This window comes from Mastigoproctus giganteus, chromosome 6 (genome assembly GCF_048544385.1).
Source record: "Mastigoproctus giganteus isolate SK-2022 chromosome 6, ASM4854438v1, whole genome shotgun sequence".
In the NCBI taxonomy this organism is placed as follows: Eukaryota; Metazoa; Arthropoda; class Arachnida; order Uropygi; family Thelyphonidae; genus Mastigoproctus; species Mastigoproctus giganteus.
Genome location: NC_143580.1, coordinates 41,766,131 through 41,791,236, shown reverse-complemented (window position 1 = coordinate 41,791,236; position 25,106 = coordinate 41,766,131). Strand labels below are relative to the sequence as shown.

The following is a 25,106-nucleotide window of genomic DNA, read 5'->3' as shown; positions in this document are numbered from 1 at the left end:
AGTAGTAAACAATGGTTGAATCTTGTATATTACTGACAATCATCTCTACAAAAATGCTGTGCATGTCATACATGCACATTAGTTATCCAGGAACTATTTTTATGAAGTAAAATTTTGTGCTGATTACTCAAATTTAGATACTACATAGCTCACATGTATTTATTCTTCAATAATTTCAATGTATTTCCTACTGCAGTCACTCATCATTAAGAGTTCTAGTTTTCCTTCCTTCCCAATTATCAGTTATAGCAGTCTGAAATAAATGTAATCATCAGTATGTTTTATTGAGATTTGTTGTTGATTTTAAACTGACATTGTTTTTAAAGGAACACTGAATGGTACTTTGTGCAGAGGGAATACTATTCTGCCTTGATATGCAGTGATTTGAGTTTTGGTTTATGTATTGGGGAAAAAAGTCTGGACTGTGACCTTGCTTAAAATTGTGCCTTGCGTGTATTTTTATAATAAACTATATTTTTTTTCCCCTTGCTATCATATGATATCATTTTCTAAATTTTATTTTATTTTATTTTTCTTTTCTGACAGCATTGTATTAAATTTTTATAACATAATTAATAAAATTTAAATGTAGGAATGAGTTAATTAGAAGACCTCATACTACTGGTAATTTCTGTTGTATACTGTTTTGTATCAAATATATTGGAAGCTAATAATAATCTAGCATGTATTCTTCTCTTTTTCTGGTAATGTGAAAAAAATAATAATAAATAAAGGATACCACATAGACTTGTAGATTGTAGAATCTTACTACTGATTATTAAGTAACATAAAATTCTCTTCATCTGGATTCAATTGCTTGCTCTGGTTGCCTCCTTTGATCCAGTATTTGCTCCAAATAATAAGTTGCTACCATGGGTAGTTAAGGCTGAAAGCATGGGGAAATTCAGGGGTCAGGTGGATAGTTACCTGTAACAATAAGGAAACACATGACTAGTGTATTTATTTATTACATTCTTTATTGTTATTATTTTTTGCTTGTACAGCAAAAGCCTGGGGCTTCCTTGCACTATATGGCTCATACTAAACTTGATCAAATTATCATGTGAGGTGGAAATTCGTGATCAGATCACTAAGGATCCTGGTTATTAGGACTGTAGGGAAGGGAGGATTCAGCTGAAAAGAAGTTAAAAACCACTGACCTAGGAAGTAAGGAATCAACATATGAGTAAACATAATGATGGAATGTTGTGATAATTGAAAAGATTATCAGGATTTTCCATTTAAATACATGCATGGCTTGTTTTGTGTTATTAGCTGTAAATGGTTAAAATAAACCTGAAATTAGCAAAGGATTCCCAGTATGTGTTGCAGATAGTGTGTAAGTGAGAGATGCTTTACAAAAAATGAATGTCTTTTTTTCCAGTTTTCCTCCTCTAGAAGGCTCTGTATTGTTTCTTCAACCTTCTGAATATGTCGCTTTTATGACTTCTTATGCAACTTCATATACTATCCTTTTGGATAGTATATGAAGTTGCATTTAATTGAATTTTAAAATTAAAGTTACTGAAAAAAGTCTCTTGTGACATAGCTGAGTAGCCAGATGTGATAGTGCAGAAGCACATGCATTTGAATGTATTGTGGTTTGGGCCCACACTACAAAGTATGTTTTTAATGATTGTATTCATTGTCAAAATGATTAATTATGAAGTTTTCTGATGTAATGGTCATGCCAGATTATAAACAGATTTTTTTTTTTTTTTTTTTTTTTAAGTATTGATTGAAAGCATAGAAAAGCTTGCTTTTTTTCCCCTTTTTTTTTTTTTTTTTTCACAACCTGTTATATAATACATGTTTTTGTGTGCATGTGTGTGAGTGATTGTGGGTGGGTACAAAGCTTTGTAACACGTTCAATTGCAGTCAGTAAATGAGCGATGTAAAAGGAAAGGCATGTAAAATGAACAACTCAGTGGTTGAATCATTGAATCAAAATCTCAGCATTACAGCTGAGATTTTGCTTGGCATCAATTGCACTGTCTAGGAGTGCTATAAGGGTTGTATACTTGATTCACAGTTTCATATATTTTTTGCTTATATTGAAGTTACTTTATCTAGTTTAGTATTTTCCACAGGAAGAAAAGGTAAAATCTTTTGAAGATTACGCTTGCTGAATTTTAATTTTTTAGTTTGTGAAAAACAAAACAGTGTGTGTGTGTGTGTGTGTGTGTGTGTGTGTGTGTGTGTGTGTGTGTGTGTGTGTGTGTGTGTGCGCGCGCTGATAAAATTTTGTGTAAAAACTGTTTTCCTGTAAAGTTTTACCTTAAAGGGTTGTTATGCTGGTGACATTGAATCAGCTTCAGCTCAGATGAGATTATAGCTCTATAATATCTCATCTGATACCGAAATAGAATTCTATACATGTGGATTCTGAATCTCATTCAAATGCATCTGTTGATCTTAAAACACTATAAAACGACAGATGCTAGCATTACTTGGAGTAATGATTGTTCACAGATGAAATTCATTTACTAAAAAGCACTGCCTATTTATTCCGGTGCCCCAAGGAATACACAAAGGACCCTTGCAAATATAAAAGGCAGTGAATGTGTTAATGGAACTGTTAATCAGTGAGCTTGGCAATTGCATATAGTAGAGAAATCCACAACCATATCATTCATTTTCATTAGCACAAGTAATGCAAAATACCAGTTCCTTAATACTATGTACTGTACATATTTTTCATATACTGGAAGTATATGCAACATATACATCAGTATATAGTATTGACAGTTAGTCCATTAGCAAACACCATTGTTCAAACTGGAAATGTTAACTTCCAAATTCAAATACTTAGAAATGAAAATAAGATGAAATATATTTCTTGAATATTATCCAATACTTACAAATATTATATACTAGGTTTCATTGGTCGTGACATCAGATGCCACCATTCATTACAAATATGATTAAATTTGTAATCATTCCTGTTGTGAGTGAATAAAGGAGACATACTCAACTACATGTAGGCTGTTTATTATAGCAGTGGAGGATTGTTGTTGGATACAGGGTAACCTCTATTCACATGTAGGTGCCTATGCTGAAAAATAAATTTCCCTGTGTCAACCTTAGTCTTCCACTGCTATAAGAAACAACCCGACGAGTTTGAGAGTGTTTTCTTTATTCACTAGTTCCTACCCACTAGTTATCAGTCAAGTTCCTAATCTTGACTGATAACTAAAAGCAGTGAAATTTCACATCATTCAGGATATCCCACATAACATATCGGAATAAAATTTAATGAAAACTGAAAAGGGTACGTGACTGACAGGGCAATCTACTGATGCTGCTGCATTTTCCGTTAGTTTTTGCATTGATTTCTCTAAAATTAATTTTTTTTAATTTACAAAACATAATTTTATGACTTGATATATTAGGTTTTTTTTTCTTCTTCTTCTTCTTCTTAAAATAAAACTTAGTATAACAAACTGGAATAAAGTTTAGAATTGATTTCTTTCTAATATTCCAGCCATTATGTTATAAAAGGTTGATTTAGAAGATTGGGTAGTATTTAGTATCATATGAATTAATAAATTCATATGTTACTAAATATTTTTATCATATAGAACAGAGGTTCCCAAACTTTCTCGGTTCACAGTGCCCTTAGTGCTCAATAATTTTTTCACGGCACTCCTAGGCCAAAAGAAATACCTAACAGTTCCATTTATTAAGTAGTTAGGTTCAAACAACTTAATAATCAATGTTGAAACATTGAACTACCTCGAGCTAGTAGTTTGCGTGGTGTCCGACAAATGTTGAGTATCACTGAATTTCCCTTGAAAATTTAAAATATCCCATGGCGCACAGTTTGTGAACCGCTGATATAGAAAATACAATAACCTCTGGATGAAGTGAAATTTGATTCATGTTAGCTATCACCCAAGATTAGTAAAAACCAGTGAGAGATTTCTTTGTTGTATATTTTGTTGGTTAGTGGGCCAATTGTGTGATAAGTATGGTAATAATATTGTCTTGTTAAAGTTTAGAAAGGAAACTAATAATAATTAACTGAATTGCTGATATTTCCTATTTTATTTGATAGGTAAGCAAGAAATTGAGAGTAAATAGTAACTTAATTTTCAAATAAAAAAGAAAACTGCTGCTGATATTAGGTGACACTGAAATATAGCAACAATACTATAAAGTTTAAATTGTGTAGATTTAGCTAAGTGGAAGTAATTGAGTGGTTGGCACAAGAATGCAGTAATGCATATGCATTTGATTGGACATGGTTCAATCTTACATGACTGCTAAATACAGTTATGGATTATATTTGTTATCATAACTAATTATGAATTCTTCTGACCCACTTGTCCTGTAATTCTATTAAACAGAGTATAAAAAGAATTTTTTTTTCTTGACACCAATTTGAAATGTTTTTTTTTTTTTTTTTTTATTGTTTCACATTATTTATCAAAGAATGAGAAAAATGAGATATATATATATAGTGAAACAAACAAGACCAGAAATAGTGTAGAAAATGACAAAAAAAATACTTTAGTGACTGAAACACTGTAGAGCACTCCAAACCAAACAGGTTTTTTTTATTATTTATTTTTTTATTTTCCCAATTTAACTGTAGAATTTATAACTGTTTAAAAGTACAGTCTGAAAAGCATTGTGGAAGGGAATTGGGGGAGGGCAAGGAACCTTTCTAATAATGATTCAACAAAGTTATTTATTCCTGTGTTCCCAAAGAAAATTACTTTTGAAAATTAGTGTATGTGCTTCAGTAGTATTATGGTGTATAGAAGTTTTTCAACTCTTATCCTGAAAATTTCTTTTGCTTTCAGATATTACATGCAGTAAATGAACAAGAAGACTATGTATTTTCTTCATTGGTTGCTGTCTTTCAGCTTCATAGGGAGGAGCCCAAAGGGTATTTGCATTATCTTTATTAAGAAATCTCTGTATGTCATATTTCAAACATATTAATAAAGCATTCACTCATTAAATGTTTCTGTAGTTAGAAATGGGGGGGGATGCAGAATTGGACTCAAAACTTTTCTGTTGACTAACAAAACATGCACTGTAATTTAGTAACACACACACACACACTGCATATATATATATATATATATATATATGCAGTGCCCACCCAGCATTTCCTTTTTGAGTAATGCTCAACATCCAAAACTAACATAGATTTATTTACCCTAAAACCTTTGAAGGGACTGTGAGAACAGCTGAAATTTTTTCTGGTTAATCTGACTTTCCTTATGGAGTAATGCCTAAACATCTTAAATATCCTTTGTGTGTGCGTGTGCGTGCGTGCGTGCGTGCGTGCGTGCGTGTTCTTTAAGAAATGGGTGCTGTTTCCATTGTTTAATTTGCCAAGCTTAGAAACCTATATCTATAAGCTTTGCACTTGTAGAAATAATTTCTATAAACCCATTTTTCTTGTCAAATTCTCACATCCATCCATTCTGCTTCATATATTGCATTGATAGAATATTCAGCTGTCTTAATCTTCCATTTTTATGCCATACATTAGAGCCCATTACCACCAAATACGGAGGATGTGGAAAGGTCAGAGAATGACCACCGCATATCCCAGAGCAATATGGCCTTAGTTGCTAATGCTCCTAAAAACCAAATAACAAACAGCCATACATTACTTTATATATATAAAGTAATGTATGGCATAAAAGATGTGTATATATATATATGTATATTGTAGTAAATTTAACTCTTTGGTATTAACTCTTAATACCAAAGAGTTAAAACCAGATCAAATAGTGGAAAGATAAAAATAAACTGGATATGGCAAATGCACCAAAGCGTGCAAACAGCAGCAATGGATGCAGATGTGTGTATATATGTATATTGTAGTAAATATATCAGATAAAAATAGATGATAGTGCAAGTCACACAGAAAGCCAATGGCCAAAAAAAAAAAGAAAGAAAGAAAGAAGATAGCTGAAATATGAGAAAAAAGTAGGGAAAAGGACAGAATAAAAAATTGAAGAAAGCAAAAGGTGTAACAAACAAGACCATCTAATGACAGGAAACAGAAATGGCTGTAATTTAAAGAATACCATCGCACAAAGCAGCAGATAACTAATTCTTAAATTGATATAAATATAAAAAATTATACCAAAGACTTAAAACCACATGAAATAGTGTAAAGATAAAAATAAACTGGATATGGCAAATGCACCATTTTTATCTTTCCGCTATTTCATCTGATTTTAACTCTTTGGTATAATATTTTATATTTATATCAATTTAAGAATTAGTTATCTGCTGCTTTGCGCGATGCTATCCTTTAAATTACAGCTATTTCTGTTTCCTCTCATTAGATGGTCTTGTTTGTAACACCTTTTGCCATTTGCTTTCTTCAATTTTTTATTCTGTCCTTTTCCCTACTTTTTTCTCATATTTCAGCTATCTTCTTTCTTTCCTTTTTTTTTTTTTTTTTTTTTGTTTGGCCTTTGGCTTTCCGTGTAATTTGCACTGCAATCTTTATTTTTATCTGATATATTTATTACGGCGTGTGTGTGTAAATAATCAATGTCTTAATCAACCAAGGCATAGACAAAGCTTATGTGAATATTTTCCAATCAATATATGAAAAGGCAATTGCATCAATATGGGTCAACAATGATAAAGTTCAGATCAACATAGAAAAGTCATATGAAAAGAAGAAACAATCTCCTAAAAACTATTTTTTGCAAACTAAATTGGGATAATAAAGGACTCAAGGTAAATGGAGATTGCCTGAATCACTTATGATTTCTGAATGACATCATTCTCTTTGCCAGTGATCCAGAAGAATTGCAGAAAAACATTGAAGAACTGCAGCATGAAAGCAAGAAGTTCAGTTTTGAAGATGAATATCAAGAAAACATAAGTTATGTTCAACAAATTTAGTGGATCAAAGAAAATCATGGCTGGTAGGCATGAACTAGAAGTAGTGGAAAGGTATGTTTACCTTGTCAAGAAATTTCAACAGATGGAAACATGATGATGGAAATTGAATGGTGCATAAAATTGGGGTGGCAAGCATTTGGAAAGCTTGTAGTATTGAAACGAGAAAAATACCAAAGACAAAAACTTATTACATTATAAACTTTTAGTTCTAATGTAGCCCAATTAATATCAAATAAAATAAAGTCTGCCATCGCATACCAACCTTAATTGGCTGTTAACTTGATTAGACACTGTTTAGTGTATGAAAATTATTAAAACAATGAATATGAAAATCACAAAATAAGAAATTGTATCTTTATTCATTAACATGAACATTGATCCCCACTCATCTTTATCTTATATATATATATATATATATATATATATATAGAGAGAGAGAGAGAGAGAGAGAGAGAAAGTGATAACTTGAAAAGTTTATTGGAGAGATGAATATCAAATTTCTATTGTTCCAATTTTAATGAAATTTTGGATGGCTTAACAAATCTTTCTAAAAGATTACATGTAAACAGAAGGATATGGTGAAGGCAACATGCATGCATACGTGAATGCACCTAACATGCATAGGTGCTTTGCATATGTGGATATACCTAAAAATGAATAAATAAATGAAAGATTGTTTGGATGTTTAGTTACTAGAAAAATTTCAAGGATTTTTAACTCATGAGGCAAGAAAGTGTTTTTGTATCCATGATTGTAATAACTTTTTTCTCTAACCTCTAATATGCTCCTGAAGTTTGCAGGAGAATTCTAGATTGCCCTGCATAGTTAGGCATTATGGCAGTGTTTAAGTCTATTTTTTTTATTAATGGCAATGCCAGTCCACTCATGGAGAGAGGAAGGAGATAATTATCTTGGATTGAGAATTAGCATGCTATGACTACACAGGTCTGATCACTCTTTACATCTTATTTACAGAGGTTGTTCACATCTCAGTGAACAACCTCTGTAAATAAGAGAAAAGTTAGTACAGTTATAACTGTTAAGAGAATGTACAACTAAACTGAAAGTGAGAGATTTTGTGATAGCCTGTAGCACTGGTTTCAGAATGTGTACTTAACAGTGTATGGGCCAATGGATCATGTCATGCTTGATCAGTGTTCAAGTCGGGAAATATTAACAACTATGAATAATAATAATAATCTTTAAAGAATGCTTTACACTTAATTCGAAGAAGTATACCTATTAATTGGTGTATTTAAAACTTTGTTTTTAAAGAAAGAGTAAAATTACAAATTTATTAATTCATTGCATACTATATATACTGCACATTTTATATGTAACTACTGTATTTTTTTATTAAAAATATTTTAGAAATTTTGCTCTTGACCATATATGTGTACTTCTTAGTAATAGTATTACAATGGCTAAATGATGGATTAAAGCTGACTTTTTGCATCTGCCAAATAAATGAAATGCCTTAAATGAATCCAAATGATCAAAAAAAAAAAAAATAAAATAAAATAAAGGGTGAAAAACCTGTCTTGTTCATATCATATGATTGAAGTCCCACCATAGTAGCCATGTAGCTACTACTTTTAGCTCTCTTTGTTTTAACACATCAAAATTGGTTTGTTTTAAGAAAAGATTTTCATATTTAGAGTTAAGGAAACAAAAGGAAACATAAAAGGAAACAAAATATTAGAAACAAAAAAAAATTTAATAAGGTCATAATGTTATAAGCTCATTAAGGGATTCTATTAAATTAGTAATGTATTGTATTTTTATTCATTTGCAGGGATATTCTTGTCTTTTGTACTGGCCAAGATGAGATAGAGAGTATGGTAAGAACTGTTAAACAGACTTGCCCTCATCTTCCTGTGGACTGTGAAAAAATTATTGCATATCCACTGTATGGAGCGCTTCCTTCTACTCAGCAGATGGAAATCTTCAAGCCAACCCCAATTGGAACAAGGAAAGTTATATTTGCTACTAATATTGCTGAAACTTCAATCACTATTCCTGGAATAAAATATGTGATTGATACTGGGATGATAAAGGCAAGGACATATCAGCCTGGAAGTTGTATGGATATCCTGAAAGTGCAGAGGATATCAAAAGCACAAGCATGGCAAAGAAGTGGTAGAGCTGGTAGAGAATCAAGGTATGGTTTTGAAGTATGTGTGTGTGAGTGAGTGAGTGATACTGAGGTGATATTGAAATTAAAATTTCAAGTTTTTTTTCTGCCTGTTAGCTTTAAAGATTTTGAAAAGAAGAGACTATACTACAAGATATTAAAATTATACATAGATTTGTGATTTATACAGCCCAATTATCAATAAATCAGTGGAAAATTTATTAAGAGTGCCACTTCTTCCCCACAAGAAAACTCACTGTGCCACTATGTGCTAGATGTCACATCTCAATAAAACTCCACAATCCGGCTCCATTATTTACCACTACTCAATTTTCAGTTGTGTCGGATGAATCTAATAAATCACCCGAGAATTGGAAAATTTAGTTCTCATATTGGCCATTCACCATGGTAATGTGTTACAACTGATTTTTCAGGGTCAGGATTTCAACTCATATCCTAAGATTTTACTATGCTTCAAATATATTGCAAAATTTGTTAGGTCATGGGGTTGTCTAATTCACAAACAAGATTAGTGACCCATCAATAGTAAGTGATGGCTTACTCAGTTTGATGATTCACCAAACACATTACTGTTCAGTGAATGTTTTAGAACTTCTTGATTGTTTGTAAACAACGATGATATTGCAACTTTCATCTCTGTATTTGTTGAGACCACCTAAAAGAAAATTAAGTAGTACAGAGTATTGTGGCCTTTAAAAATGAATATGTAAAAAAGATTGTATTGTTCGAGGCACTTGACACTGGGGTGTCAATGAAGAGATTGTGTGAAATATTTCACTTTCCCCTCCTTCCAAAATATACCCTACTGTGTAAGGTATATTTTGGAAGGGGAAATAGTTTCATTTTTACTACTACTGTATATATTTACTTTTCAATGCACTTACCATTACCTTTCTCTTTCATAAGGAAAATGCTACCCTTGTAGTATCATGTACAATTCGTTGTAGTAAAGAAGTGCAGTATTTTTTGTGACCTTTTTTATGAAAATAATACAACCACCTGAAATCCAGAAATTCCAAGATTTAGCAAGGATTTGAGGTTGCTGGATTTGAGAAGTTGAACAACAGTACTTCAAATTCTGTTGTAAATTGTATCTAAACTAATAGATGCAATTTCTACCATAGTAATCAAAGTTTAAAACTCTTTGAAATAGCCACAAAAGGATGTAGTGCTTATATATCTTTGTATCTGCACTTGCAGACATGTATGTGTAATTAGTGGTTGATTTGAGCATGAAGAGCTAGTCAGTTTATGTGAGTTTATGGGAAAAGTAGATCTGTACCTCTTTGTCAGAGTTGTTTTCAATATTGCATATGCAATATGAAAACATCTTGCAGTTTGAACAACATTCAGAAACTGAATATTATTTGGGCTGCATTCTCATTTATCCCTTCCACCTCTGCTCTTTGGAACAACCCTTTTTATGCATTTTCTTAAAAGTATAGTCTACAAACATTCAAGTTCAGTTTCAGCAGGTATCTTTGGTCATCTCAATTGTTAACAGAGTTGAGATGACTCAAATATTTCAAAGATATAAAAGGGTAACCAATGAATACCTTTTGTGTCTAGGGCTACAATAAAAAAAAAAAAAAAGAAAAAGTAAACGTCAGAGTAATGTATGCATCTGGGAAAGCCTTACAAGAAAATTTTGCAGGAGAACCTTTTCTTGATATACACAAAATGACGTTTACTTATTTAAGTTGCACGTTCAAAATAACACATGCTGACAAAGAATGTATGGTATGTCCTCATTAATTTGATTATTCAAAATGTGATATTTCTTGAATTTAGTACTATTTCCCGACCAACGATGTAGAGTTTTATATGCATTTATTCAAAATTCATCTACAATGAAATTCAAAGTCTGAATTGGACCTCTCCTCAGTGGGTATAATTTGAACAGGCTGCTGAAGCTACAGTCAAACATTGTTATAAAGAAATTGAATGGAACTAGAACAAAATTCTGCTGCTGTAATCCATAAATTTTTATTATAGTTCTATCCAGTTTGGAGGGAAATAAATTCCATTCCATTAAACTTGACATTTTTATTAATTTCCACAAAAATTACATGTAACATCATGGGAATTCACATACCTTCAAGTTTGAACTATAACTTCAAATACTTGAAGGTATGTATAACTTCAAATACCTTCAAGTATGCTATGGGCTCACACGCAATCTGTTATGTGAAAACGTGTGATTTCCCATTGCAGATTCTGTACATGTTCCTTTAAGTCACTGCATGAATGTTCTCAATATGTGAGAGCAAATAACAATGAATTTCTTTCAGAAAAAAAAAATTTACTTGGGGGTTAAAAAAAAAAAAAAAAACTATCAAGGTATGTGAAATATTTCTCAATTCCCACACATAACAACAGATTGCCGAGTTTTGTTTTTGCCACCATAATAGTCATGTAGTGCAGTGTATATGAACTGTATGTTGTTTATTATGTATAATTGTATTTGCTTGCTAATGAGAGTATCCATATTTTTGGATATTATTTGTTGTTTAAAACTTGCATTTCATATAAAAAGGTAAAATTCTACTCCTTTTGCATCTTCATTTATGCATTGGTTGCTGAACATTTTTCGATACAGTAAGTCCCCGACTTATGCAACTACAGATTTACATAAATTTTTTTTTAGGATTGTAAAATTTAAAACAAACAAAAAAAATAAGCAATCAATAACGACGATCACTGCACGCACAAATTGCACAAGTGAGACACGGAGTAACAAGCAAAAAAATAGGAAAGAAGAGAAGATTCTAACAATTTATTTATGGTTTTTTTTTTTTTTTTTTATGACTGAAGATTTCTGTGAAGGGGCAACACATTTCACCATAATAACATAAAAACACACAGAATTCCAGCTATCGGTATTATCGCAAATACTATAAGATTGAGTTTACTACCCATTTATAATTAGATGCACGAACAGAAAAGTCCAATAACACAGAAAGTGCAAATTGTTTTTTTTTTTTGTTTTATGGTAGTGACCTCCAGAAATGTGCTTTAGCAAAATGTGAGCTCTCATGGGATGATAATAGTGAGTTTTCACCTAAACCTTGTGAAGTTCTTTACAGAAAATTTCATTTTGACTTGTTATCATGGTGCCGACTAAGAGAATAAGCGACAGCGCTACTAGTAAATCTATCAACAAAAGGAAAGTGATCGATTTGGATCAGAAAATTAAACTAATAAGAAAATTAAACTAATAAGAAACTAATAACAAGTATTGCGCGGAATTCAGATTTGTCAATAATAATATAGTAGCAATATGTTACTAGTCATTCCCGGGTTACGTAAAACTCGACGAAGTAAGAAGTCCTGGAACATATCTCTTACGTATATCGGGAACTTCTGTATTTTTGGATTAACCGGGAAATCGATTATCAGGGATTTGTTTTTTTACCGTCTATCCCGGAAAATCGAGAGTCTACTGTAATTATAAAATGGAATGATGTGATCCAACTGAGAATAAGTTTCTTTGCCAATTTCATGAAAAAAGCTACTCTTCAGTCACTTCAACCAAATTTCACCCTTGAGACACAATTTCATTATTTGTTGACGGTGAGGGCCATCCAAATTGTGGATCACTTTCAGTAGACTCTCTACTCTCTTGCAGATGGTGCCTCCATAGCCAGGTGGGAAGGAGCAGCAGTGCGTAGCACATGCTTCTTGATTCAACCGGGGTTCGAGCCCATCATCACCAAATACGGAGAATACAGAAAGGTCAGGGAATGACCACCACATATCCCAGAGCAATATGGCCTTAGTTGCTAATGCTCCTAAAAACCAATTAACTAACTAAATAACTCTCTTGCAGCTCAGCTCATAATTTTTAATTTTTTTTTGTTTGTATATAATATAAATTTAACAGTTGTATGAACAAGAAGCTGTAATAGACTCTGTAAATTAGTTAGAATTTCCAATAAATGTAAAAATTTAAAAATTTCTAATAATTATAGTGAACATGAGGTTATGTAAATTGAAAACATTTCCAAATAGATATTTCAGGTATTTTTCTCTTTAAGTTGTCCAGTGATCAATGTTTTATATGACTGTTGGTCAAGAATAAATTACCATATGTTATTTTCATGTGCATTTTTGAAAAACGGGTTTTCACACAAGGCTTTTAATACCCTAAATATAAGTAATTGTGTGTTATATGAAGTGCCAAAATTGCTTAGTAGATATTGTGCTCTAGAAAATGTTAATTCCAAATATCTATTACACATGATGGAATAAATAAATTCATAGGTAAAGGGGTTATAAGAACAGGAAACTTCTATGTACATTGTTGTAAGAAATATTGTCAGTATGAGCAAGCTTATTAGAATTAATTATAGTGTTTGCCATCTTGCCTGCACACATATTACAGTATACCTTATTTATCTTTTCAGTGGATTTTGTTACCGTCTTTATACCGAGAAACAGTATGATGATTTAAAAGAGCAAAGTATCCCTGAAATACAAAGGCAAGTTGTTCTTCATATGTACCATCCTTTTTGATTTTGTTGAAATTATAAGTTGTCTCCAAAGCGTGTAAATCTTGTGGCTATCAAAAAACCCACTTATTTGAGTAAAGTAGCAAACAGTCTGCTATAAATGGAATTTTTTCCCCTACTCTTGTTTATGAAACCTTAGTTTAAGGTTATTTGAATTATATATTTTAAATACAGTAATCTCTCAAATTAGGAATGCCATGCATTGCTCAAATGTGGTTCATAAATCAGGAGACTTCCTCCTCTTCCCTCCATATATAATGGAAGAATGAATTTTCAGAATGTATATACAGTTAATACAACAGAAATGTAACAGAGACAGACTACTTTTCCAGCAGATACAGTGCTCGAACCAATAATTTTCATTTTCTACACATGTACCAGGTGCCCACTAACCCAGTTGCAAATTTGTGCTTGCACAATTTCACCTATGAAGTTAATGACACGTGAACTTGTCACTAACTTTTCTATAGAACTGATAAAAGTTTTATATATGCTTCCCCATTTTAAAAAGTTACTTTCTTTTTCATAAACTTTTTTAATTTTCCTATTATTGCTATTATTTATTATAAGACATAGTAGTTCAAAAGATGGTAGTTTAAATTAAATTTTACTATTTTGTAGGTGCAATTTAGCTAGTATGATTCTTCAGCTGTTAGCTATTGGTATACAGGATGTAATTAATTTCGATTTTATGGACAAGCCATCTGTTGAGGTAAGTAACAGTATAAATAATTTTTAAAAACAGCAAGGGTTTTTTGTTATTAAAAAACATCCATGCTGTTAATTAACTTTAATAACAAGGTTATTAAAGTTAATCCTAAATAACATTATTAATAATATTTTACTTTCCTTTATATTTAAACAAAATTTTTACAAGTTTGTTTGCATTTCCCCTTTTATGAATCCATTGGATTCATAAAAACTTATGTACAGTAGAACGTTAGTTATCCGGAATAATTTGAAAGGCTGATCTTTCTTCTTTTTTATTAACGGTAGTACAGTAAGCTCCGGTTATAGTGATCACGTTTGCAAATTGAATTTTGATTATAATAAGCAAAAAATTGAGTTTACTACCTGTTTATAACAGATTGTACAAACAAAAAGCCCAATAAACTGAAAATTACAAATTGTTTGTGACCTCTAGAATTCTATGTGACCTTCAGAATAAAAAAATATTACAGTGAATACTGAGTTTTCTCAGAAACCCAGAGAGACTGGTGAGAGGAACAAATGGAGTGCTTTTATCAAGAAAAGTTTCAGTTCTGCAAATTGTAGTGTATGGAGACTAGGCACCTGAGAGATGATCCAGTTAGGATGTTTAAGGCTTTGAATGGATTGAGCAAGCCCATTGCTGAAGGGATTCTTCCGCTTGCTCAGACTATGCAAATAGAGTGACAAATTCAAATTGAGGAAGGATGGTATGGTTGCAGAATAGATGTCTGGAAGTTTTCCTTCAACCAGCAGTGGTTGATTGCTGGAACAAGCTTTCATCTGTTGTTGTGGAAGTGGATAGTTTGAATAAATTCAAGGAAGAACTAGACAAACTATTGGAGGAGGTAGTTTTTTTGTTTTTTTTGTTTCTTTGACTGATGCTGTATAAGTTTGCTTTCTTGCATCATTTGTCATATGCCACTATTAATAGTAATACTAATTTCAACATAGTTTGCTTAGATTTTGGCAAACATTTGACTCAGTCCTGCCTGTGAGGTTACTTATTAGCTGGAATCCATTGGGATCACAGTCAAAAAAAAATAAAAAATAAAAACTTTGGATGGATTGTAGGATAGGAGGCAGAGGGTTGTGATTAATGGTTACTCTTGGTTTTAGCACACATAAGAAGTATCCATACTTTACCCAAGGATCGGTGAATTTGCAGATGATGTCAAGATTGGTAGAGTATTTAATGATTACAGCCAGCAGCATTTCTTCAGAACAACTTGGATAGACTTCAAGGACTGTCAGAAAAGGGGCAGCTATATTTTAATGCAGCAAAATGCAAAGGCTTACACTTGGGGATCAGCAACCTCAGAATAGCTTATACACTTTGTGGGGTTGAATTAAAAATAGTAGGGTTTTGCTTACAATCCTTCCACAGTGAGGGTTGAGAATGTATGCATTTACTTTATGCAGTAGAAATGTTTGGCATTGAACTTGGGAATGGTGAGCATTGTTACAGGATATTAGAGATCATTGACTTGGTTGGTCATATAGCACTTGTGAAGTGCTACAAGGCATAATCAATTAATGCTGAATATTAGGCACACTCACAAAAGCAGTGTTTAGTGATAAAGAGATAAGCTTGGTATATGTTTGAGAAATGCATATTCACTAATTTATAAATACACTTGCATGCAAAATTATCAAAACATTTCATTCAGTTTTGTGAGGGTTGTAGCCAGGCATTGCAGATAGGTTAAAGCCAGGCAGTAGTATTTCATGCCAACAAATAATAATAATAAAATTCTTTATTCACAAAATTTTACAAGGATAAGATTCCTATTACAGGCATCCAGAGGAATCTAACACTCTAATTGGAGACATTATATTTACTTACATAATATCCATATAATACGTAGAAAGTCCATAGAATACATAGAAAACAGTGAATTCATCACTTTTTCCCACATAAAATTAACCTAAACAGCTTTGAGTTACAGATAATTGCATTTCAACTGGTTCTTCTGAGATATTGATGATATAGAGCTGTACCGTGGAGTATGATCTAGGTAAAACCTGACCAACCAGATTGAGCCAGTCTTGGACACCTTTCACTTGGAGTCAGTATTAGTTCTAATGACAGTTGGAGGAATGCTGACAGCATGTGAATATGGATTTTCTCTTTTTTCCTCTGTAGGTCGAATCACTGGATCACAGATCAAAATCAATATCAGTGGAGCTCAGTGCATTGATGATGCTGTTGGGAAGGTGCCGCTTGAAGGTCGAAAGCTTCTGCAGGTTTGAACAAAGCACTACAGGGTTTCTGAGAGCTCTACCAGGAATTTTCCAGCCCACAAATTCCCAGATGTTGATGAAGTCATGAACTGTGGAGCACAAATTGAGTGCCATTGTGAGCTTCTGTGCATATTCCAACTGTGGTCTGGGGTGTAGCTTAGATTTTTACAGAGCTGTGATCTTGATGTCATATAGGGAAGGTAAGCCCAATTGTTTACCCACTTCAGGACCCAGAATTCTAGGCCCCAAAAGTGTCTTCAGGCTGGACAAAGGAGCTGCAGACCAGACTTCAATACTGTAACCGATGATTGAGCTGAAGTAGTAGAAAAGAAATTTCCTGACTGTTTCTTTATTATGCAATCTGCAGAGGTCGAGTTTCATGCCCCAGAAGGCCCGTAGCACTTTTGAGTGCAGTTGTTGGGTTTGATCCTTATAAGTCAAGATTTATATCCATTATCACCCCTAAGAATTTAACTGAATGAGCAGTGGTGAGAAGATGGCCTGCAATTGAGGGCTCCAAAGAGACTTCTGGATTGAGAGCTCCAAAGAGACTTCTGGATTGAGAGCTGCTTGTGCTCTCAGTGAGATGATATACTTTGATTTTTCCGGGTTTAGTTTTAGCCAAAAAAAGCGGCGTATTCACAGGACAGATATTTGTTGAAGGTAACAGAATTTGATAAATCCTTTGCTGGGTCTGGTGAGGTGTTAGCAGGGCTTGATAGATAGAATACGATATTGTTGGCGTAGGCCATAAATGCAGGTATCTCATTCATTAGTGATAGAAATATCACCGAAAATAGCATGCATTAGTTATGTTAATGTTATTAATTTACATAAATTAGCATTAGCATTAGTAGAGGCACATGATGCAAGAAAGCAAGTCAAAAAAAACCCTTCCCATTTCACTGATCCATTCATTCCAAATGTTTGTCTAGTTCTGCCTTGAATTTATTTAAGCTATCAATTTTCACAACAACAGATGGAAGTTTGTTCCAGCAATTGACCACCCGCTGGCTAAAGGCAGATTTCTGCACATCTATTCTACAACTGTCTTTCCTCAGTTTGAATCTATGCCCCCTCAGGTTTGTAATCTGAGCAAGAGGAAGAACCCCATCAGCATTATGCCTGCTCAATCCGTTCAAGGCCTTATAAACCTCAATCAGATTGCCTCCCAGGTGCCTAGTCTCCAGAAGCTGGAATTTGCAGAACTTAAGCCTTTCTTCATAAGAGCATTCCTTTGTTCCCTTCACCAGTCTTGTTGCCCTTCTCTGTACTCGTTCTAGCAACTCAACATATTCTTCCTAAAATGAGGCTTTCCAGACCTGTAATATATGCATCATACTTATTTTGCATCAGTTATTGTGCTTATAGTGTTAATTAATAATTTATGATTATCCAGAAATTTCCTAGTTTTATCCAAACGGTTTATTTTCTCGGTGCATAACAGTGCAACAACTCATAATAAGCTTATTTATCAATTCTGTCCTTTATGCATTGAACTCAGAGTGCATATTTTATCATAGTTTAAAAGCAATTTTGAAATTATGACAAAATTATGGCGAAAAACAATACATTGTTCCTTGTGGTGCCCTAGTTGCGATAAATCAGATGAGTGCATCCTCTTGGAATTCTTCCAACTACTAAAACACTGCAGCATAATGAGTGTAAAGTGGAGTAGTCAGTGTTATTTTTGTAATTATTGTTTTATATAAATTAGCATGAGGGGAGTTTTAAAAGTTTTTAACACAATATAGATCATGAAGGTTTACATAGACAATATTGCCAATCTGTGCTGTGACTTCTGGTGTTCCCACAGGAAGGAAATTATAGGTTTGTAATCATATTTTTCTCCTTTGCAGAGTGTGTTGAGGTGTGGAGGGTGAATGAAGTTGGCAACTGTTGAAAGGATCAAGCACAGTGTAGTCATTGAATACCTTCATTTGAAGGGAATGTCACCAAAAGAAATTCATGAAAATATGTAGCAAACATTAGGGGAATCTTATCCTTCATACAACACTGTCAAAAACTCGATTGCAGAATTTAAGCGTGGATGAGACAGTGTTGAAAATGCACCCTTCAGTGGGAGGCCTGTTACTGTGTTGACACCTGCAAATGTGGATGCCATTTGTGACCTGATCATGCAAGGTTGCAGAATAACATTGAAGCACATTGACACGAGGTTCAACACTGCCCATGAGTGAGCTCACAATATTGTGGGTGAAATGTTTTAGGAATGAAGGTTCCTTCTTAATCCCTTAAGCACTAAATGCAGATCAGAGTGAGAAAGAGTGAGGTGTTGTCATGTAATTGTGCAGCAATCTACTGAGATGTTTTCAAGAGGATGTGAAGCTCAAGAAGTGTGGGAAAATTGGTAAAAGAAGTCATCTCGAACCAAGACAATGGGTTGAACTTGGGTTGAGGCTTGCTGTACTTATCCTTAATATCTTTATAAATACTTGTTGCTTTTGCTTGAATGGTCATTAGACCCAGGGGCACTCTCTTCTGTATCTGATTTTCCATCCATATTATTAACAGCTGTTCAATCTTCGATATAGCACCTGAACGCTGTTGATCACTGTTGATCTTAAGTGCATTGACTTTGGATTTGAGCCAATGGCACCTCCGTAACCAGGTGGGAAGGAGCAGCAGTGCGTAGCACACGTTTCTTGGTTAGACTGGGGTTCGAGCCCGTCAGCACCACCAAATACGGAGAATGCAGTAAGGTCAGGGAATGACCACCGCATATCCCGGAGCAATATGGCCTTAGTTGCTAATGCTTCTAAAAACCAAATAACAAACCCTACTCACAGGATTTAGCTTCATTGGACTTTTCTATTTCCAAAACTCAAAAAAGGACATAAAAGGATGGAAATTTGGCAGTGACAATACTGTGATGGATGCAATCAACAACTGGTTTTACTCAGAATCTTCTGAATTTTGTTTGAGCAGGTTACGGAAGCTAGTAGATCTTGCCAGAAAGTGTGTTGACTTAAAGGGAGGGGGACTATGTTAAAAATAAATGGATTTTTACAACTTTCCAGCATTCCTTCTTTGAGAGGCTAGAAACGTTTCAACCTCTCCTCATATATGTAAACTCTGAAGTTATTTTCTGGCTAGAACTTCATTTTCTTTCCCAAAAGTATTGTAAAGAGTAACTGCCCTCCCCTTTTTTTAAATAGAAAAAAAAAATTTTTTTTGGTGATATTTTTGTTCATATAATTTTTTTGAACACAATTATTTATACAGATATTTTGTATAAATAATTGTTTGACTGTTTAGTATCACTGACTGACATTGACTTTTGAGCAGGTTTTATCAGTAAGGAGAATGAAAAAGAAAGTTTTTATTTTCATTACAGGAGCTCCCCGACTTACATAAGAGTTGCGTTCCGTGGAACGCTACGTAAGTTAGAATTTCCCCCATGCTTGCATGCAGCACTCGCCACTGTGCTCGCTGAATTGATTGAATCAAAAAAGAAATGTTCGACGAACATGTAAATAGAATTATTTATTGGATTTATTTCATGCGCAGGAAAAATTACAAAAGCGTGTAATTTAAAAAAATTTCAAAATTATAAAATTACAAAAAAAAGAGAGGAGACAGGTATAACATCAGTAAGTTGTACCTCTCTAGCACCATTTCCAGAATCAACGTCTTCAGCTGATAAGTACGCCACTGCGGAGGTTGAGGGCTGTGGAGATTTAGAAGGGGTCGGCCGCTCAACCTTACGAAAGAACATATTAATGGATGACTGGACGGTGGCTTTTTTCTTTTCATCGTAGATTTCTTTGTAGCAAGCAAGCATATCGTTCGCTCCTCTGCTAACTTTTAAGAATCATTCGCTGTCAGGATCCATCTTCTCATACCTCGCCATTGCCATCTCTCTAGTAATGAAGCGTCTCGGCTCCTCATTTGGTTCATCTTGAGCTTCATCAGCATTTTCTTCTTTCACTATAGCTGTCTGCAAGTCAATAAGTTCGTTAGATAATTCCTTCTTCTTCCTCCTCCTCGGCGCCTCCATAGCCAGGTGGGCAGGAGCAGCAGTGCATAGCACACTCTTCTTGATTAGACCAAGGTTCGAGCCCATGACCACCAAATACGGAGGATGCGAAAAGGTCAGGCAATGACCACCGCATATCCCCGGAGCAATATGGCCTTAGTTGCTAATGCTCCTAAAAACCAAATAACATAACACATAACATAACATCTCTTCTTTCTCTATTAACTCCTCCCCGTCTTTGGTATCAACCTCCAACTGAAGTAGCTCTGCAACCTCTACAATCTTATCTGTAACCTATTCATATGACTTGTCTTTTTCAAGTCCTTCGAAGCCTTTTACGTGCCGTGGGCACATTTTCTTCAAAGGTGCCATTTAAACAACTTTTAGTAATTTCCACCCAGGCTTTATTAATGTTTAAGATGGCGTGGTAAATATTGTAATATTTCCAGTCTCTTAACATAAAATTTTCTCATTGTCTACTGCAGACAGTGACTGAGCAAATGTTGTGTGTAAATAGTATGCTTTTAAATTCAAAATACACCCTGAGTCATAGGTTGGTTGAGTGCAGTCGTGTTTGGCAGTAGAAATATGATTTTCACGTTCGAATTGAAATCATCTAGAGGCGTAGGATGTCCAGGAGCATTATCTAATAGAAGCAAAATCTTGAAAGTAATGTCGTTGTCTTTACAATATTTTTCAACCTCGGGAATGAAGCAGCATTTAAGCCAATCCTCAGAGATATTGTTATCCATTCTCTCTGGTTCGATCAAAAATGCACGGGTAGGGTGGATTTATTGAGGCCCTTAAATGCATGAGGATTTTCAGAATGGTACACAAGCAGTGGTTTTAATGTGTAATCTCCCACTGCATTAGCCCCAAGCAAGAGCGTGGCCCTATCTTTTGACACCTTGAAACCTGGCATTGTATTTTCCTCTTTGGCAACGTATGTTCGATCTGGCATTTTTTTCCAATACAGAGCAGTCTCGGCAATGTTAAAAATTTGCTGCGTTGAATAGCCTTTATCGATAATTTTTTCTAACACCACAAAATTTCTCTGCAGCTGCAGAACCAGCACTGGTGACTTCACCGCATACTTTAACATTGTGGAAACCAGCGTGATGCTTGAACCTATTAAACCACCCGGTGCTTGCCACGAACTTGGGTTGAGGCTTGCCGTACTTATCCTTAATATCTTTATAAATATTTGTTGCTTTTGCTTGAATGGTCATTAGACCCAAGGGCACTCGCTTCTGAATCTGATTTTCCATCCATATTATTAACAGCTGTTCCATCTTTGATATAGCACCTGAACACTGTTTTGTGATCACTGTTGATCTTAAGTGCATTGATCCTTTGACATGTTCTTTTATACATGCGCTGTCCTTTAAAATAGTATCCACTGTTGAAGCAGTGAGACCTAATTCCGTGCAATAGATGACAAACTTTGTCATGTTATTTGGTTTTTAGGAGCATTAGCAACTAAGGCCATATTGCTCCGGGATATGCGGTGGTCATTCCCTGACCTTTCCGCATCCTCCGTATTTGGTGGTGATGGGCTCGAACCCCGGTCTAATCAAGAAGTGTGTGCTACGCACTGCTGCTCCTTCCCACCTGGCTACGGAGGCGCCTACAAACTTTGTCCTGCTTTGTACTTCTTAATCATTTTCATTTCTAAATCAATATTGTTTCCTTTCCTGGCACTACCACCATTTGCACTTTTCATTGGTCACTTTTCCTTCACTATTGTAATACAAATACATAGGAATGAAGAGAAGTTTCTGAAAATTTGTTTTTTATATGATTGAAGATTTCAGTGAAGGGGAACACATTTCACTATAATAGCATAACGTAAAAATCCACAGAATTCCAGTTATCGGTATTATCGCAAATGCAATAGGATCGAGTTTACTACCCGTTTATAATTAGATGCACTAACAGAAAAGTCCAATAAACTGAAAAGTGCAAAATTGTTTTTGTTGTTTATGGTAGTGACCTCCAGAAACATGCTTTGGAAAAATATCACAAAGGCATTCAAAATTGATTCCTATAAAGGGAACATATGATAACGATAAAAGGGTAGTGCAATTTTCATTATAAATATGACCTGTTAGAGAGAGAGATAAATAGCTTAGTAATATAGTGAAATTTTCAACTTCCAAGGACTTGGAATGAATTACAAAAAAAAAAAAAAAACACAATGTGTTATTAGGTTCACATTACGATATTTTCATGATACCTCCATTTATTCCTATGGGATGCAAAATACGTTTCCACGATTTTTTTAAGTTTGCATGAGGCGGCAAGAAAAAATTACTTAAAGTCGAATTTCCGTAAGTCAAGTATTACATAAGTCTGGGATTTTCTGTATATACTTATGCCATTTCTTCTTCATTTCTGCACAGTGTTTGTCCACTAGAATGGCTGAAAGGAATCCCATTAAAGTTGAGTTAGAAAATTCATTTCACAAAATGAATTTATTATCGTGTGAAGGATAGAATTAAAATATTTGACAAAGGTTTTATTTTTGTGATAGATTATCTTAGAGTTGAGATTAAATAAAATAAAATAAATTTCCTATTTAATCTCTTATCTTTATTCTAATAATTTATAGTAATTGCTAAACATTAACCACTACTTGGATAGAGAAATATAAGAACAAATTGTTTATTTATCTTATTAATATATTACAGAACAAATACAAAAGTCTATTGAATTTCTTATAAAAAGGTGTTATTTGCCTATATATATGTGTATGGATACTTAATATAGGTCCTCACTAGTGCACTGCGACAGCTTAAAATCCTTGGAGCTATTGAAGAGGAAACAAATAAGTATAAGGTAATGTTTTGTTTGTATTAGATTCATATTTTGAATATTAATTGAACTAAATGCTTTTATATAAAGACAGAGGGATGCAGGTTATGGATAATAATGGCGAATATGTTGAGCATACAATGTGCTGGTTTAGCAACATATCAAATTTTATTGATAATTGATAATTCTCCCTCTCAGCTTTGGACCCCATTCTTTCACCTTTCTTATGCAAATATTTCTGATAATACCATTGAATAAAATCATTAAACATACTACTTAGATGGTTTTCTTTTGTATTTTATAAGAACTGAAGCAGAGGGGTCCTCCTGCAAATTCCAATTTTTTTTTTCAAGTTCACAAAATCAGTTCCTGAATATGCACATCATACAGACCAAATACACACAGTCCATTTACTACTAACTTCTGAACTGGTGCATTATGAGCATCACATTCAATGCATTATGAAGCTTCTTTATCTAACCAAGATGACAAAATATTAACTGTAATTGGTAAGCAAGAAAAAAAAAAGGTGCGTGTGTATGCACGAAAGATACTTTATGTGAAAACATCTTTGACGAAAATGTGAAATGGAAATAAAGCAAATTACTTCACTTCCTAAATGATGCTAATGCAGTCACCAATGTTGATTCGGAAAAGTAAGTAGCAGACATGAGCCTGCTACTTACCAGTAGATGGTACTTGCAGAAGGTCGAATTTTTTTCCTGAAGGTGATGATGGCCAATTTATGGATGACAATGTCACAGCAGCAGCAACGAAGTTCTTCGACTTCTTACTCCAACTTTGGAGTAAGTCCAACCCTGAAAGAATTGTTAATAGTAATAAAGGTTTGATGACTAATATTCCTGTTAACGATCCTGCGAATACTCCTATTTGCTGTTAGTTAATGTTAGTAGTAAAAACTATATACTCCTATTCGTAGTTAACTATATACTACTATAACTACTAATCATATACTACTATATAGATGGCCCTCGGGCTTCAGTCTTACCTGGCCCTTCGGCCGGGTAACCCAAACGATGTTCGGGTTGAGGTAAAAAATCGGTTCGAGCGGGGTCAGGTACGGGTAATGAATTTGAAAAACAAATTCGAGCTTGGATCGGCCTGGGTTAAGCGGACAAAAGCTTTTATTCTTGCATAATATTACTACCTGCTACTTACTCTCCCAAATCAACATTAGTGACCGAGTTAGTGTCATTTGGGAAGGGATGTCATTTCCGTCTCTTAGTATGAACGATGTAACGTTTTATTCTCATCCCCACTATTTACTCTACCAAATCAACATTAGTTACTGGATTAGCGTCATTTAGAAAGTGGTGTCATTTTCGTAAGAAAATTTTGCAGAATAACATCGAAGATTACCATTGATTTTGCTTCAGTCCGAAAATGTAGTAGGTGCGAATCATTTTATTACAGCATAACTCCCATAACTAACACCAAAAGACTGTGTAGTGACCTCGATTGGAACTTGCTATGATTGTTTATAGGATAAGTTGAGAAAAGAGATTCCTTTCCTTACATGAAGTGGCCCACTCTCTGCACTTTAATTCCACTGCTAATGCAGGGTTCCCACATACTTGGAAAACTGAGGGGATTTTTAAATTATTAAAGTTTTGGGGCAAATCTTAATTATGTATAGTCACTCCTCGTATAACATGTGTTTACACTACACGAATTTGATCATTCACGATTTATAAATAGGGGTAAGACGTTGCAAATAACATGAACTGGATTCACTTATGCACCATTCGGCTTTGTGTTTACAAGA

General features: G+C 34.0%; 1 protein-coding gene across 1 annotated transcript in view; it reads left to right on the top strand.

Moving 5' to 3' along the window:
- Nucleotides 1-25,106, top strand: part of ath (ATP-dependent RNA helicase DHX33) — a 186,612-nt gene that overhangs the window by 128,274 nt on the left and 33,232 nt on the right. The window contains exons 10-14 of the mRNA XM_090375086.1: nt 4,809-4,894; nt 8,684-9,049; nt 13,450-13,524; nt 14,176-14,266; nt 23,276-23,344. Of these exons, the coding sequence (XP_090231212.1) occupies nt 4,809-4,894; nt 8,684-9,049; nt 13,450-13,524; nt 14,176-14,266; nt 23,276-23,344 (687 nt within the window). The remainder of the gene's footprint in view (nt 1-4,808; nt 4,895-8,683; nt 9,050-13,449; nt 13,525-14,175; nt 14,267-23,275; nt 23,345-25,106) is intronic.